Below are 15,880 nucleotides of genomic sequence, written 5' to 3'. Positions count from 1 at the left end.
TTGAATAATGCTTTCCTATGGGGAGGTCTAATGCGCGTGCACGCCCATTGTCGCTCATGCGATTTAGGTCTCCCCCGCCGGCTGACGTAGGCGGAGCCTGACCCAGCGCCGAGGGACATCAGCGCTGGACTCAGGTAAGTCACTGAAGGGGTTTTAACATGGGATGGGGGTGGGAGGGAGACGGGCAATGCAGGGTCCTGCAGTGCCAGGAAATCGAATATGTTTTCCTGGCACCGGAGAGTCCCTTTAAGGCCAGACACACTAAGGTCCGTCAATATGTCTGTTTTTTTTAGTTAGTAGCTGTTATCTAAGCTCTGCGTATTAGGGTATAGTATCTTTACATTAAGGAACCTTTGGGGATGTGGGGATGGGTATATGTAGTAGGAAAATAAGAGATTTTTTTTTCTCTAAAGATTTGTGGTGATGTTTTATTATTACTTATTAAATCTGATTATAAATTGTGATTGAAGGGATGAGGAAAACATGGGAAATTAGGATAGGAGGACTGTTTGTTTTGGTGGGGAGTTTTTTGAGAGGTTTTGGGAAAGCTGTTTGATATTTTACGTTTATTGTAAACATTTTGTGATTTATTCATAACTACGAGGATGTTACTTGGAGATACTCCTTAAATATCATCTGGAGGAGGGTAATCTCTCGGTAGAAGATGAAAGCAGTACATGTGAATTATGATCACTTTACTTACTTGTCCAGATCACTGGATTTCGTCTCATAGCTCTTCAAAACACGAAGGGCTTGCACGTCTTGACTCAGGTAACAAGGAGGAAGGAGGCCATGGATTCCAAGCTGAAGCCTCTCTTCGAGTGTAAAGGCCATTCCCTGAAAACCAGCAACAAATTATTAGTATTACATGAAATTCTTATAACAGCAATGTATACTACATACATTACACACATATTGTACAGTGAAGCCCATATGTATTTGATCACAGAGAGAAGTTTTATTGTTTTGCACACAAGATAAAAAAAATGAAACAACGAGCAGACGGTCAGGTTTCATATGAAGATATTTATTTACATAAAAAAATGAATCATGCAGCAATTAATACGTAGCAGCTGAAGTCAGCAATCTCCGTTTGCCCACACTCAGTTTGTGTTACCTGGCATCTAAAACAGGACAAACACACACACAAAAGAGGAGACTGTGTATGGGCATATCTTTACTTTGAAGTGCCCACAAAAGAATAAATGAATTAAAAATACAAATTGCTGAAGAATTATTATTATTTTTTTTTAGTTCGGACAGCCGTATTGCTCCAGAATCTATTTCACAGCTTACTAGACTTTGCAGCTTATTGTGGTGGTTTTGGTACTAAGAAGCTGTCCAAGTTTCTATTTAGAGTAAATATTAGAGATTAATAAAATCTACCTCCGGACATCACAAGAGAACGGCATTGGACATCAACATCAATACATGGCAGTAAGCAGCAAAGGAAACCGGTAGAGAATAAAAGGCAGTCCGTCCTCTGAAAGTCTTTGTAACAGTGCAAAGTGTGTGCTTGTGTACCTACATGCGTTCTAAGGCAGCCTAGAATTGTGATCCCTGGCCACAATGTATATCCTTACAAGCAATCTTGAGTCAAACCTTGTTCATTATCAGTGGCTATATAAAATCATGGTGATGGATAATTTATAGAGTTGATTCTTACTTGAGTAAATATTTATGTGTTAGTTTTATTTTTTAGTTGATTTCTTTTTACATGTAGCAATTATTCACTCTAACCCATGGCACTGATGAGGTTGTAGTTACATTAAACTACAGTGCAGGCACGACCATGACCCCATGAAATCCAGGAGACCTCCTAGACCTTTACCTATTTCATCCTCTAATTAATATGCAGGCGGGTAGAGGAGGAGAGAGATCACAGCCAATCAGGCAAAAGCCAAGTGACTACTGACTCCATTACCACTCACAGTGTGCAGTGAATGTGGAAGACATAGATAAACAATCCCACCTTTTGGTAACCTTTCTCCATGCATTGTGTGTGTAGGGTGAGTGTTTCCTGGTGGTTTCGGTGGGTGGAATTCGTGTATGGCTAACATACCATTTGAAGTACAAAAACATAATGGCTGCACCTTCTAAAAACACAGGATATCACGCATTTCCTCAATGATTCTAGGCTTCATATTTTCCTGAGGAAATACTTGGCTATTGCCGTTGAACCTTGGCGCTGGCTTGCTGTGAACATGAGTTAAAGGATGTGTAAAATGCTGGATATTCCAGGACAGAACTGGGTTTTCAATATCAATTAATATTCTACATTCCGTGCTAAACTGTTCCTAAAGGGGAAACTGGAACTTCTCTAAAAATTACACCATTTAATAAAGCATCGAAAAATCGCCTAGAATTTGTGTTCAATTATTTGTTTCTTGTGAGGCTCCATTTTCTATTAAATTTATATAACAAATGTGTTAAATAACATCACAACCCAGTTCAGTCCAGGCACAGTTAGTGCAAACACTACAAATATGGAGGAGAAACTAGGAGCTAAGATGGCGGGACCCAACTACAGGATAAAGAGGTGTAGATTTCAATTTTAAATTTTTACATCTCCCAACACATGGCTGAGGACACCCCATGACGTGTCAGCCAAGAAATTAAACTCCATGTGTGCAGCGTTTCAGACTCCAGTCACTATGACAACTTTACATCACTGAAGTGGTCATGGTACTTGGAGTAACCTTTAAAATATTGAGGATAGGTAAACATAATATTAAAAAGTATTAGGAAGTGATGTTTCCCATTTATCGAAACAACTTTTGATGACACGAAGACGATGTCTACATTACTTCTTTCATGAAGATGCCTAACAAAGCCATTGTCTTTCTCTTTGTAAATCAGAAGTTGGTTGCCATTTTCTGCTTTTTACTATAGAGCACTGTTTCACAACCCAGTCCTCAAGTACCCCCTAACCGTCCAAGATTTAGGGATTACCCAGTTGTGTTTAAGGTGTTTCTAGAAAGAAAGAAAAAAGCATGTTAGACAATATTCCTGGACTTGTAGGGGGTACTTGAGGAGTGGGTTTGGAACCCCATGCTCTAGAGCCATGGAGCTCATGTACATTTCAGCACCGGAGCAACAAGGAATATAATTACCCTTTGTAAATCAGCAGAAGTCTGCTGATTTACAAAGGAAAAATGCGGGGAGAAGACAATAACGTGAAAATTAGGTTTTTAAAAGAAACTGTATGCAATTTTAACATTACCGCTTACATTAATTCCAATTCGTCATGTACGCACTCGACAGGATAATGGTTATCTTTTTTACTTTTAGTAAAATGTAAATTTTACTTTTAGAACAAAATAAATCAGGATCCTTTAAATTACAATCTATGGTCAATTTAGGTGTATGCAAGCAAGTATTTAATGGGGCTGCCTAACCACCACAGCCACATCATCACATCATGCCATTGTAATTATGGTGACATCACCTCTACTCAATTATAACCAGGGTACCCTGAGGCACCTGACACCCTCTCTCCGTCATCTATTGCTAAGGCAAAAATAAATAGGGGTAGATAATCAATCATCATCTATCGGATTCAACTTCAATAATGTAAACTGCATTTTTTATAGTTTATATTCCTTTAACATTATACAGTAATTCATCTTGAAGGAGGAAAAAAAAAAACTATATATATATATATATATATATATATATATATATATATATATATATAATTTTTTTTTTTAAATTAAGATCCTGGTGTGAGGACTGAAACATTGACATATGTAATTGGACACAATAAAAAAATTCGGAAACTTATTACGAAAGCCTCTGGAGTGCAGTTCTTTGGAGATTTATATTTTGGTTGGAATTTGAACCGAGGCAAGAAACAAGACGAGAGAGTGAGTGCCGGGTCCATGGTGAATATATTTATATATATTGTCCTGATGAAAGCTCTCAGTTGGGAGCTAAAACCTCAACATTTTATTGGATCTTGTAAATAAAAGCGAAGTATTACATTTTGTAATATTAAGTCTCTGGAGTGTGGTTTTTCCTTGGTTTTTTTGTATGTATATGTGTACATATATATATATATATAAAGAGAGTAAGAATAGAAAAATCAAGGGTTTTATTTTCCTTACATTTCAGTACATATTCCAACAGGCTGTTTGCAATCAGTAAATTGGCAGAAATCCATATAATCTGGCCCAAAAATAACATTAAACAACTTGTCAGGAATAGTATGCAAATATTAGTTTATTGGCCAAATATGCTTAAAGCTAATGTGTTCAACGAATACAATTTATAGGGTAAATGTCTCCTTAGAAGTTGTCCATGATAGAACATCTACACTGGTTTCTGTATAACAGAATCATGAAATCTGTCTTCCCTTTGAGCACTTTTTTTTTTTTTACTAGCAATCAATCAACTGTGCACATATTTGACTGAAAACTTAGCAAATCCTAAGGCAGTGGGTCCCAATGCACCTTCCAGGAATTCAACATTTTCCATTTCTGTTACACTGTGTACGCTGACTAACATATGCCGATGGATGTCCCATGAGCACTGGATTTGGAACAACTACCCTAAGGGGTGGCTGCTTTTTTGTTTTATAGTTTCAGTGTTTGATCACAGCTAATCACAGCTAAAAAAAAAAATATACTTTGAGGGAACAATGGTTATCAATGAAGTAGTTATTAATAAGCAGGCGCAACTGGGTTTAACATTCTTCATATTCATTACAATGAGTTAGGGATCAACAGAAGATCTTTAAAAACACAAAACATTTTAATAAATAACTACATTCTAATGAATTCATCTGAACCCAAGTTATAGCACACAGACTAGGATTTGGGATTTAGAAAGATTTGGGAGATTGCATTATGCACCACTTTATTCCACGGAGAGAAAACGTGGAGTCAAATGATACACATCACTAATGGAAACCATAGTTCTCTGTATACAATCTTCAGAACAACATCCATCAGGCACATTATCTTGTGACATCTCCCATTAAACACATATTAGCAGGCGTAAAAAACTTAACAGGGAACAAAAAAACAGATTTTTCTGACCTTAATGACAATTTGTTTATTCTGGGTGAGTTCTGTAATAAAACACAGTCGTATTTGCTGAATTATTAAAGGGCTGATGTTTTAAGTCCAGCTACAACATATACATTCTCTGGCTGTGGGTTTCTACAAAACTAGTCAATCGGTGGACTCAGCTTGAAGAAGACCCTTGTCCATGGTACTGAAGAATTACAGAAAAGCTCTTGTCTGGCCCTTAACAGTCACTAAATCCCTTAACAGTCACTAAATCCCTTAAGAGGCCATGGGATATCCAAGTACAAACCAAAGTATTAAAAACTTTTTCTAAAACATCTATCACTTCCTACACAAACACACATGATGAATCCACATTGAAGTAGACGCGGCCTGGCCTTCAGGAGTGGAGAATGGTGAGAAACGTAACCAACTTTGTATGAAGAGCAGTTGAATGTTAACATTACTCTCCCACATTCCGCAATGGTGTACAATAAGTAAACAAGACAAACATTTAATACTAACAAAACAGGTTTGTCATACAGGAACAGAAGGTGAAGATGGCCCTGCCCAAACAAGCTTCTGATCTACTCCCTACAACTAACAGACACACTGCTTTCTAGGTCTTGTGCTACGGCAACATCAGTCTTGATTATTTAAGCTTTTTTGAAAATACTAAAGTCTGGTGGAAGAAGATTTCATGGGACATATTCTATTACCCTGCTCTAGTGCCCTGGATAGAATTTTCCAGCATGTTCCCATTACATTTAGTAAGTTTAGCTGTACGAGAAAATGACGAAGTCACGCATCAGCAATTGATCTAAAACTCATGAAAACAAGACGTTAAGGGTGGCTGACCCTTCCTCGACCAGTGAAAAAGTTATAATTTATACAAGATTAGCCTTTACTTTCGTAAGAATTACTGATAAATGCAACAGCATCTAATGAGAGAAAAAACTCATAATATAATTTCTGGTTTGTAATGTCTACCCAACAGTGGGTGCTGCCCAAATAGGCACATTATCTCCATTCCATTGCTAATATGTTCAGAATAGACCTCAGTTTTATAAGCCCTGCAAGTGATTCAATACTGTTAGAGAAAACTTTCCACATTACTTGTCTACAAACATTCCTGTAGAATTAAGTGATGACTTTTGCAGATAAGTTTTTAGCAAAGCCATCATCCAGCTATCAACATCTGTCAATGCACAGCAAAAAAAAATAGTCCAATATGTTGAGTCTGCAGGAAAGGGATTTCAAAATGTGTTCTCAGAAAAAAGAAAAGTGATGAAGACCTTACAATCATTGTAAATGGATGCTAACCGGGACAGATGCTACAGAGTCAGTATTTTGTTGTTCTGATCCCCCCACCATTCCTTATTCTCGTTTACATTAGACTGACATGGCTGAAATAAAATCCACCCCACCTCCTAATATTATTAGTTCATGGATCAAAGTAATTAATTTGAGTGGCTTTTTCCTCTTCCCAGGAGATCGATCTTCATTGTGTTATTGTGGTATAAACCTCATGAAGATCAATCCAAAAAAATAATGCTGATGTATCAACGTATCAATAAATGTCAATCCGTTTTGTCTCAAAATATATAACGCTCACTCTGACACAGACAATAAGCCAGAATTAGCTATAAATGTAACAGGTATCACAGTAATTAAAAAGGAAGACATCTCCATGTATTACATGGAACTGAAAAAAATAAAAAAAATGAGCTGGACGAGATATAAAACTTAGCCAGATATAAAGACCAAAAAACAGGCTATGACAAGCTTTGGTCCTGTTCTGGTTAAAAAAGGGTTTCTGCGTGCATCTTATAACCGGATACAGCAACGATCCAGTAATAATGTTCCGTAATAACAGTTGTTAGTGTTTTTCGTTTGCAACGTTTAAGTCAGCTGGATGCAGCATAACATTCCTTTCTCCTGAGTCAGATGAATGAAAAAGCAATATAAATCCATAGAAAGAAAAAAAAAATCATGTCTGCATTCTGCAACGAAAACTATTCATTTAAATGGCGGTAAATGGCTAGAACGCTCCACTTTTTCTATTTCAAAATGTTGCCTTAAGCAATCATAACAATTGAGCAAACGTGACTAATATCAAGTGGAAGGAAAATTAAAGTTACTTGGAAATGTGCAAATACAGCATTTTCTCTCCATTGCAGCAGCCAGAGATCAGAGCATTGGGCATCCAGGAAAATCTCTTCATTATACAGAAAATTCCATAAAAACAAGTGTTGGGTGGAAAGGACAACGCTTTCTCTCAAGAGACTTGACCTGTAGTTTAACACTCTTTAAATACAAAGCAGATAGTTTTTTTTTTAAATTTCAGGAGTTTCTATGTTGTTGTAACAAGATGTTCATTCACTGCCCTGGGAAGTATTGAAAAAGGATAAGGGAGTTGCAAATATGTGGTCAAAATAACAGAGCTGGGAAGACCGTCTTCCATACCTAGATATCTACTGGTAAGCCAACCTCAAAGAGTTACTCCAAGCACCTTGACCTCTTCAGTGATTTGAATGATCAGTATGTGCAGTGTTTCAATAAGCAAAGACAACATTTATGTGACTGCTAACAATAGGCAAAAACTCTGTAGTGGGCCCATCTAATAGTGCCTGCTCAGGTGTCAAAATAACTTTAAGCTTATTTCTGTAATTATGGAGATAACGTAAAGGGAACCTACAGTGCCAGGAAAACAAGCTAATTTCCTGGCACTTTAGATTTCTAAGTTACCCCTGTGACGAAATGCCTTTTGTTACTGGGTTTATTGGCTGTTGGAGGAGCCTGATTGCCAGCCTCTTACCTGTTGACTATGGTCCCTGGGAGATTTGGCCCTTCAGGTGCAACATTTGGGCATATTGGATTTGTATGGTGCTGCTGCTGGCCCTTTAAAAACCATCCGTGGACATATTATGACTTTTAGGAACAATGTCACTTTAAGACTGTGTAGCAGATTGCAATCAGGCTGTCTTCAATATTATGCATGCTATTATGTGTTAGGTAAATTGTAAATGTGTAGGTTCTATGTCATAAATGTAACAGTATGTATTTTTACGTCTTTTATTGTCCTTTGTCTGCCATGTGGCTAATGGAGTTTTACCTCTGTCCTTGGAGATAATTGGATTACTTCCCAATTATCTCCAGGATAGAGACTCTGTGGAACTTGTTTTGGGAAGAAAAGCCATGCTTCATTTGGTAACAAAGGACTTTCCCTTAACTTTTGAACCACTGGTCTGATCGTGCCATTTTTTAATATGTTGTTCCCCTGAATGGATTGATTGTGAATATGTAAATTTTATAGAGATTGGATGTATGGTTGTAGAGTTATGAAAGTTGGGTAAAAAGTATGTTTTAACTGTATGTATAATTGAGTTTCCTCTCAGGATAAGGGGAGGGGATATGTGGGATGTAACTGTGATATGATTGGTTGTTTTATCCCTCCCTGTGGGCGGTCCTGTATTTGCAACAACTGTAATAAAAGCCAGACTGGGTGTGCTAGCACCTCAGATCATCTTGTACCTTCATGAAGTTTCGGCTCATGTTTGGGGGATTGGAGAACTACACTCTGGGGATTGCTATAATCACTATACTCCCCAGGGTATAATCGCTGAGCTCTGCTAAGAGCTTGTTCCTGCTCTCTGGAATTCGGAGAGAGGTCCACCTACTGGAAGCTGGACCCTGTTCTTGGGTCCAGAGTGGGTGGAGTAGGCAAGACCCCAACCAAGCTGCGGCGGTTCGTGGGGTCTGCAGTGGTTATGGTGTCAGGCAGAGTGCTTGGAGACCTCGGAAAGCACTAGGAGCATCCGCCAGCGGAGGGTACCCGGTTGGGGTGCCAGTGGTTCCGTAACAACCCCCATCCCTCAAGCTCCCCCTCCCTTGGCACTGAAGGGGTTAAAACTTACCTGACTCCAGCACCGATGTCACTTGCCGCTGGGTCAGGCTCCGCCCACTCTCCTCCCCCGCTGTCGTCAGCCAGTGCTGATTCATCAATTCTTTCTTATGGGGAAAAATCTGTCTCTGGAGGCCCTCATGCAGATCGTGAAGACTTCCAGTGTCAGATGATGGACCAAAGGTCCGTTTCGATTCTGGAAGCCCTCTAGTGGCTGTGTGGTAGACAGCCCCTGTGGGCAGACTTAGAGCTGCAATGTAAACATTGCAGTTCTCTGGAACTACAATGTTTTACATTGCAGCACTAAGTACAAAAGGAACACAGCAACCAGACCACTTCAATGAGCTGAAATGGTCTGGGCGCCTACAGTCTCCCTTTAAGCCATTTGCAATTCAGACTGATTCCACCCAAAAGGACAGTCCAGTATCAAACTTCCTGAACTTGCACGTTCCCTCTGCATGAGAGATACAGCAACCCCAGATTATCATTTCAGCCTTCTTTGGGTCTCATCAGTGATTTCCAGCACTTACCCATCTAAGCATAGTAGGCAAGGGGTCCAAGCCAGGTTACTCTTTAGACTTAGCAAGATCCTAGTCATACACAAATCATCCAAAATAGAATTCATGACAACATGGAGAATAGGCATTTATATATGTAAATTTGCATTTACAGAAATGTAGATGCATCCATGGGTCTTTCAACATTCTGGTACATACATTTTGAATGTAATAAATGAAACATTATTGTCCACAAACATTGATTATTATATTAAGCTATTTGTAAAGGATCGATTTTTGAACCACCAAAATGCACTTTTGCATTTTTTTTTATGTGCTCTGCTGACAAGAACTTATCTATACCATATTATAAAAACAATTGTACATTTCCTGTTTGTACAACACCACACCTAGATATATTGGGCAGACTAGATGGGCCGAATTGTTCTTATCTACTGTCACATTCTATGTTTCTATTATCTGACACCTCTATTGACCTTTTCTGTCATAATATCCTTTGTCTCCATCAATTACACAGGAAGGAAAAGTACAAAGAATAATGATTTCCCTCTATTTATGCATTATTGCTTTCTGATTAGATCTCCAGAATACCATATGACTCTATATTGATCTATGACTTTTCTTTATATTCTTAAATTATATATTGAATTAAACTCATTTTCAGGATGATGCATTCTATTTCCTTTTGATTAAGGGATGTGGCTGGGAAAAAGAATAAGAATGTTAATATGGTCACTTTCCTAACAAACATTTTATGGATCTATATAGATGTTTGGAACATCGGACCATACCAAACAACAATGGCTCTTCTTTACCCTGTTTGATATTATGGATATGCTGCCAAAGCAAACTATTTTTTGGCAGATATATTACATAAAAGGACAACTGCCAACAAAATGTAACTTTTCATTTTTTAAAAGTTTGTTACATTTAATGAAACTTAAAGGGACACTATAGTCACCAGAACAACTACATCTTATTGAATTTGTTCTTGTGAGTAGAATGATTCCATTCAGTTTTTTTTTGCTGTAAACACTTCAGAGAAAATGCAGTGTTTACATTACAGCCTAGTGATAACTTCACTGGCCACTCCTCAGATGGCTGTTAGAGATCCTTCCTGGGTCATGGCTGCCTAAAATGCATCAAAACATTCAAAGTCTCCAGTCTCTGCATGCAGACACTGAACTTTCCTCATAGAGATGCATTGATTCAATTAATCTCTATGAGGAGATGCTGATTGGCCAGGGCTGTGTTTGAATTGTGCTGGCTCTGCCCCTGATCTGCCTCCTTGTCAGTCTCAGCCAATCCTATGGGGAAGCATTGTGATTGCATCAGGCCACCACTTCTGATGATGTCATCAGGCAGGTCAAAAGGAAACAGGGACAAAGTAAGCAACTGCAGGCTTGAATACAAGGAGGATTTTACTATATTTAGGTAGGCAAGAGGGGCCCAGGGGGGCTATATGGTGGTTTTAACACTATAGGGTTAGGAATACATGTTTGTGTTCCTGACCCTATAGTGTTCTTTTAATAATATTTTTTATCTGGTTGAGCCGCCATGTTGGGTCGGATTCTACGGTTATCGGACCAAATGCTGCAAAACCAAACTGCTCAACCTATCTGCTACTACAGTTTCACATAGAGCAACCGCAACAGCTGCAAGCGAGGTAGATTGAGCAACAGTTGGTCAATTACCAGTAGAGTCCGACTCTGCATAGCTGCTCAGCCACATAAATAGTGAGAATCTCTCAAAAAAAATCTATATTATTTCAAAATGTATATTAGAGAACATTTATTGATACTTACCGTTTTCTTTTCCTGGCAGCATTTAACATATGGGTTTAGCTCCTCCCTCTAACCCTCAGGACAGGAAACAATCAATTAAACAATTAAGCCTACCTTCCCCTAGTATAATAGGTACCCCAGTAGCATCCACACCTCAGTCCAGTAACAAGACGAATAAACCAAGAGAGGGTGGGAGACCAAATGCTGCCATGAGTAATAGCCAGGAAAATAAAATTACGGTAAGTATCAATACATTTTCTCTATTCCTGGCTAATCATGGCAGCATTTAACATATGGGATTCCCAAAGCAATAACCACTCAGGGAGGGTAATTCATGCTACAAAAATTGTTTAATATCAACTTAAGGCTTATAAGAGTTCAAGACCGATAGGCCAAACTCTGAAATAGAACGAGATGAGACATACACTCTGTAGTGATGCACAAAGGTTTTCAAAGATGACCAATTGGCAGCTTTACAGATGCTCTCTGCAGGAACTCCTGACTCTGCAGCCCATGAAGTAGCAATGGACCTCATGGAATGTGCCTTGATGTCCTTGGGAACTGGTACCTGTTTTGTTCTGTATGCTCTAGAAATAGCCTGAACAGTCCAGGAACGAAGGGTTGCGACAGAAGCAGCTTCACCTTTACGAGAACCCCAAGGTATCACAAACAATTGGGGAGACTTTCTCCAATTAGCTGAGCGTGCAATATATGTCGAAAGACACCTCCTTAGGTCTAGCGTATGACATCTTTCTTCTTCAGGAGACGAAGGCTCCTGAAAATACCCCGGCAGGACAATCTCTTGATTCAGATGGAAGGATGTAAGAACCTTTGGAAGGAACTCAGGTCTAGGCCGTAGCACAACTCTATCATCGAAGAAGGTAGTGAACGGTTCCTTAGACGACAGTGCTCGAATATCTGACATTCTCCTAGCGGAGACCAAGGCCAGCGGTCTTCAGAGAAAAAACCTGCATCGGGACCTCATCAATAGGTTCAAAGGGATGTTCCGTCAAGGCCTGCAGAACCAGAGGCAAATTCCAAGGAGCTGAGAATTTCTTGATAGGAGGTCTAATCCTAATGACCGCTTTGAAGAAGCGAATCACAATAGGATTTAATGCCCAACGAATACCAGAAAGAGCCGAAAGAGCCGAGCAGTGCACTTTAAGCGTGTTAAGTTGAAGGCCCCTCTCCAGGCCTGCTTGTAGGAAACCCAAAACCTGAGACACGGAAGGAGAACCTAAATCTTGAACTGTGGAATTACTCCATCGTGCAAAGGCTTCCCATATTTTATGGTAGGTAGAAGAAGTAGAAGGATTCCTAGAATGTAACAGGGTTGAGATAACCTGGTCCGAAAGGCCATGGTCAACTCAATAGCCATGCATGGAGCCTGAACTTGTGAGGCTCCGGATGAAACACAAGGCCCTGAATCAGCAGGTCTTCCGAGACTGGAAGCTCCCAAGGCAGGTCCCTTGACAACCTCTGTAACAGGGGAAACCAAGGGCGACAAGGCCAGAAGGGAAGAACAGCTATCACCTTGCAATGTTCCTTGGAGATCTTTCTCAGAACAGCGTGGATGAGGGGAATTGGAGGAAAGACGTAGGCTAGATCGAATTCCCATTTGATGGATAGAGCATCCTGAGCAACCGGCTTTGGATGGTATCTCCTTGACACAAAGCACGGAACCTGTGTGTTCTGAATAGTCGCCATGAGGTCCACTTGGGGAAGACCCCACTTCCGTACCAACTGAGCGAAGATCCTCCTGGAAAGTTGCCATTCTGAAGCTTCTATCAGGTGTCTGCTGAGGAAATCCGCTAATACATTCTCCTTTCCTGGGAGATAGGCGGCACACAGGCCCTCCACATGATTCTGAGCCCAGGTCATAATGGGAACGATTTCCCTCATCAGGGCTACACTCCTTGTCCTGCCTTAATGATTTATGTAGGCAGCAGCCGCTTTGTTGTCCACTCACAACATGACCCAGGAATGCCGGATGACGTGTTGAAAATGAAGAAGTGCCAGAAAGGTAGCTCTCAGTTCCCTGATGTTGGAAGGCAAGCATTGGGTTCTTGGAGGCCATTTTGCTTGAAAGAATAGATTCCCTAAATGTGCCCCCCATCCGGTCTGACTGGCATCTGTCGTAATGACCACCCAATCTATCTCCAACAAGGGGAACCCTCAGGAGATATTTTCCATGACATCCACCAAAAGAGCTTCTGTTTCAGAACAAAAGGAATGCGTATCAATCTCTCCCAATCCCTCGAGCTGGTCCTGAAATTTTCCAGAAAAAATTGTTGAAGAGGGCGAAGGTTCCACCGTGCCCATCTGACAAGCTCTATTGTGGAGGAAAGAGTCCCCAGAAGTCTCATAAACTCTCTCGCCGAGGCTGAAGCTTTCAGTCTGAAGTTCCTTATCCGATCTCGAAGTGTGAGCTTTCTGTCGTGTGCGAGGGATACAATCGCCATGTCGGTATTGAAATTTGCTCCCAGGAATATCAGTTCTCTTGAAGGATGCAAGTGACTCTTTTCGTGATTGATGAGTCAACCGAAATGAGAGAGAGTGTCGAGGACTAGTTGCCTGTGTTGGAACATGGATCTCAAGTCCGGGGCCACTACCAGGATGTCGTCCAGGTAGTGAAACAACGCTACACCTTCTTTTCTGAGCAGAGCAATGATGTTGACCAAAACCTTCGAGAAGGTCCTCGGGGCGTACTTATCCCAAAGGGAAGGGCCTGAAATTGAAAGTGTTCCTTCCGGACACAAAACCTGAGAAATTTCTGGTGCGTGATCGTGATAAGGACATGAAAATATGCATCCCTGAGGTCTACCGAGATCATCCAATCTTTGTGATGAACAACAGGAATAATGGAGCGAATGGATTCCATGCAAAATCTTCTGACTCTCAGGTAAAGGTTGAGCTGGTGGAGGTCTAAAATAGGTCTCCATTTTCCTTCTGGTTTCTTGACCAAAAACAGGGGAGAATAATATCCCTGGAATCTTTCTCTTATGGGTACAGGTACGATGGCTTCTTTTATTAGAAGATTGTTGACATAAACAGTCAAAATCTCTCGTTTTTGGATGTTGGCAGGAAGCCTTCTTCGAATAAACCTTGGTGGAGGAGGAAATTCTTTGAATTCCAGATGATAACCTCCGGTGATAATGGACCTTACCCAAGCATCTGGAATGATTTCCCAGGCCCTCTGAAAGAATGAAAGACGTGCTCCCACTCGAGGAACCTGGAGTGAGCCACCTTCAGAATTGCTTGTTGGGATGAAAGGAAGAGTTTTGTGTCTTGCCCCTAGAAGATTTGACATTCTGGCCGCTCTTCCAATTGGAATGCCTAGCGAATTCCCTGCCCGGTCTGTAGGTCTTACTTTCCCTAAAGAAGCCTTGATCCCTAAAAGGCCTGCGGCCCAGATGAGGTCTCTTGGGACGTCTATCTTGTGGCAGCATGACCTGTTTAACCTCGGCCGCTTTTTGAATAGCTTTATCCAGCGGCTTCCCAAAGAGCACTACTCCCATAAAGGGAAGGGAGCACAAATTATTCTTAAAGGAAAGGTCTGCACCCCAGGATCTCAGCCAAAGCACCCTTCTGGCGGTGACTGAATGAGCCATAACCTTAGAAAGAATTCTAATGAGGTCAGTGGAGGATTCCAAAAGCCAGTCACAGGCGAGTTTTATATCACTCAAGGCTTCCGCCATCTGACGTCTGCTTACACCTTTATCTATGTCATCCTCCAAATCAAGTAACCAGGAACGCAAGGCTCTTGACAAAGTTGAAATGGATACAGCCGGATGACATCCTAATCCCACTGTCATGAATACTTTAGATATATCAGCATCAATCCTTTTATCCATTGGTTCCTTAAGGGAAGCATTGCTATTAATTGGAAGCGTGGATCTTTTTGCAACCTTAATGATAGGAGCATAAACTTTTGGGACCTTTGTCCACAATCTGTAATCCTCCTCTTTAATCGGGTATAATTTTGAAAGCCTTCCTTGACTAGTATTCCTTTTAACTTATATTTTGCCACTCGCTCCGCATCAGGTCTTTAATAGAGCTGTGAACTGGAAAGGAAGGTCTTCTCTTGTGCAAATCACCAAAATGTCTGTCAGAAGCTGAACATTCCTTGGCCTCTTCGGGCAAATCCAATGTTCTTCTAACAGCCATAATCAAATGCTCCATAGCTTTGGAGTCCAAGGAGCAAGGTTGTGCCATACACTCCTCTTCGCTGGATGACATTGGCTCTAAATCCAGGTAAGCTGAAGTCTGTCTCTATTCATCGTCAGACTGATCTGAGTCCATGCCGAAGGTCTCACCTCTTGATCCCTTACTCTTGTTGGATCTGCAATTCCCTCCACCACTGCTTGCTTAATCCAGTAAGCAATATCCTTGGCTGAAGAGGTAGAGGCTTGCGGTGACTTCTGTCGATCAGACTCTCCTGCAACCATGGCTAAGCATCTTCTACAGAGCCTGCAGTTATCCATAGGCCTTGCTCCACATCCAGGGCAGGCTGCCGGTTTTTCCCTTCTCCTCGATGGGGATCTGGGACAGGACCGGTCACGAGGGCTGTAAGATACAGAAGTCATAAGACTGTACCCTCCATGCACTATTTTTAGTAACGTGAAAATACCAAGAAAAAATGTTGCTCATCTATGACCTATTGCA

The 15,880-nt window shown here is 40.7% G+C and overlaps 1 protein-coding gene across 4 annotated transcripts in view; it reads right to left on the bottom strand.

Moving 5' to 3' along the window:
* The window catches only part of ME3 (malic enzyme 3), a 135,292-nt gene that overhangs the window by 83,574 nt on the left and 35,838 nt on the right, over nt 1–15,880 (bottom strand). For all 4 annotated transcript variants that reach the window (XM_063431108.1, XM_063431089.1, XM_063431115.1 and 1 more), the window contains one exon: nt 704–837. In XM_063431108.1, the coding sequence (XP_063287178.1) occupies nt 704–837 (134 nt within the window). The remainder of the gene's footprint in view (nt 1–703; nt 838–15,880) is intronic.

The sequence above is a fragment of the Pelobates fuscus genome, chromosome 1 (genome assembly GCF_036172605.1).
Source record: "Pelobates fuscus isolate aPelFus1 chromosome 1, aPelFus1.pri, whole genome shotgun sequence".
Classification (NCBI taxonomy): Eukaryota; Metazoa; Chordata; class Amphibia; order Anura; family Pelobatidae; genus Pelobates; species Pelobates fuscus.
This window is presented reverse-complemented; position numbering and strand designations above follow the sequence as displayed.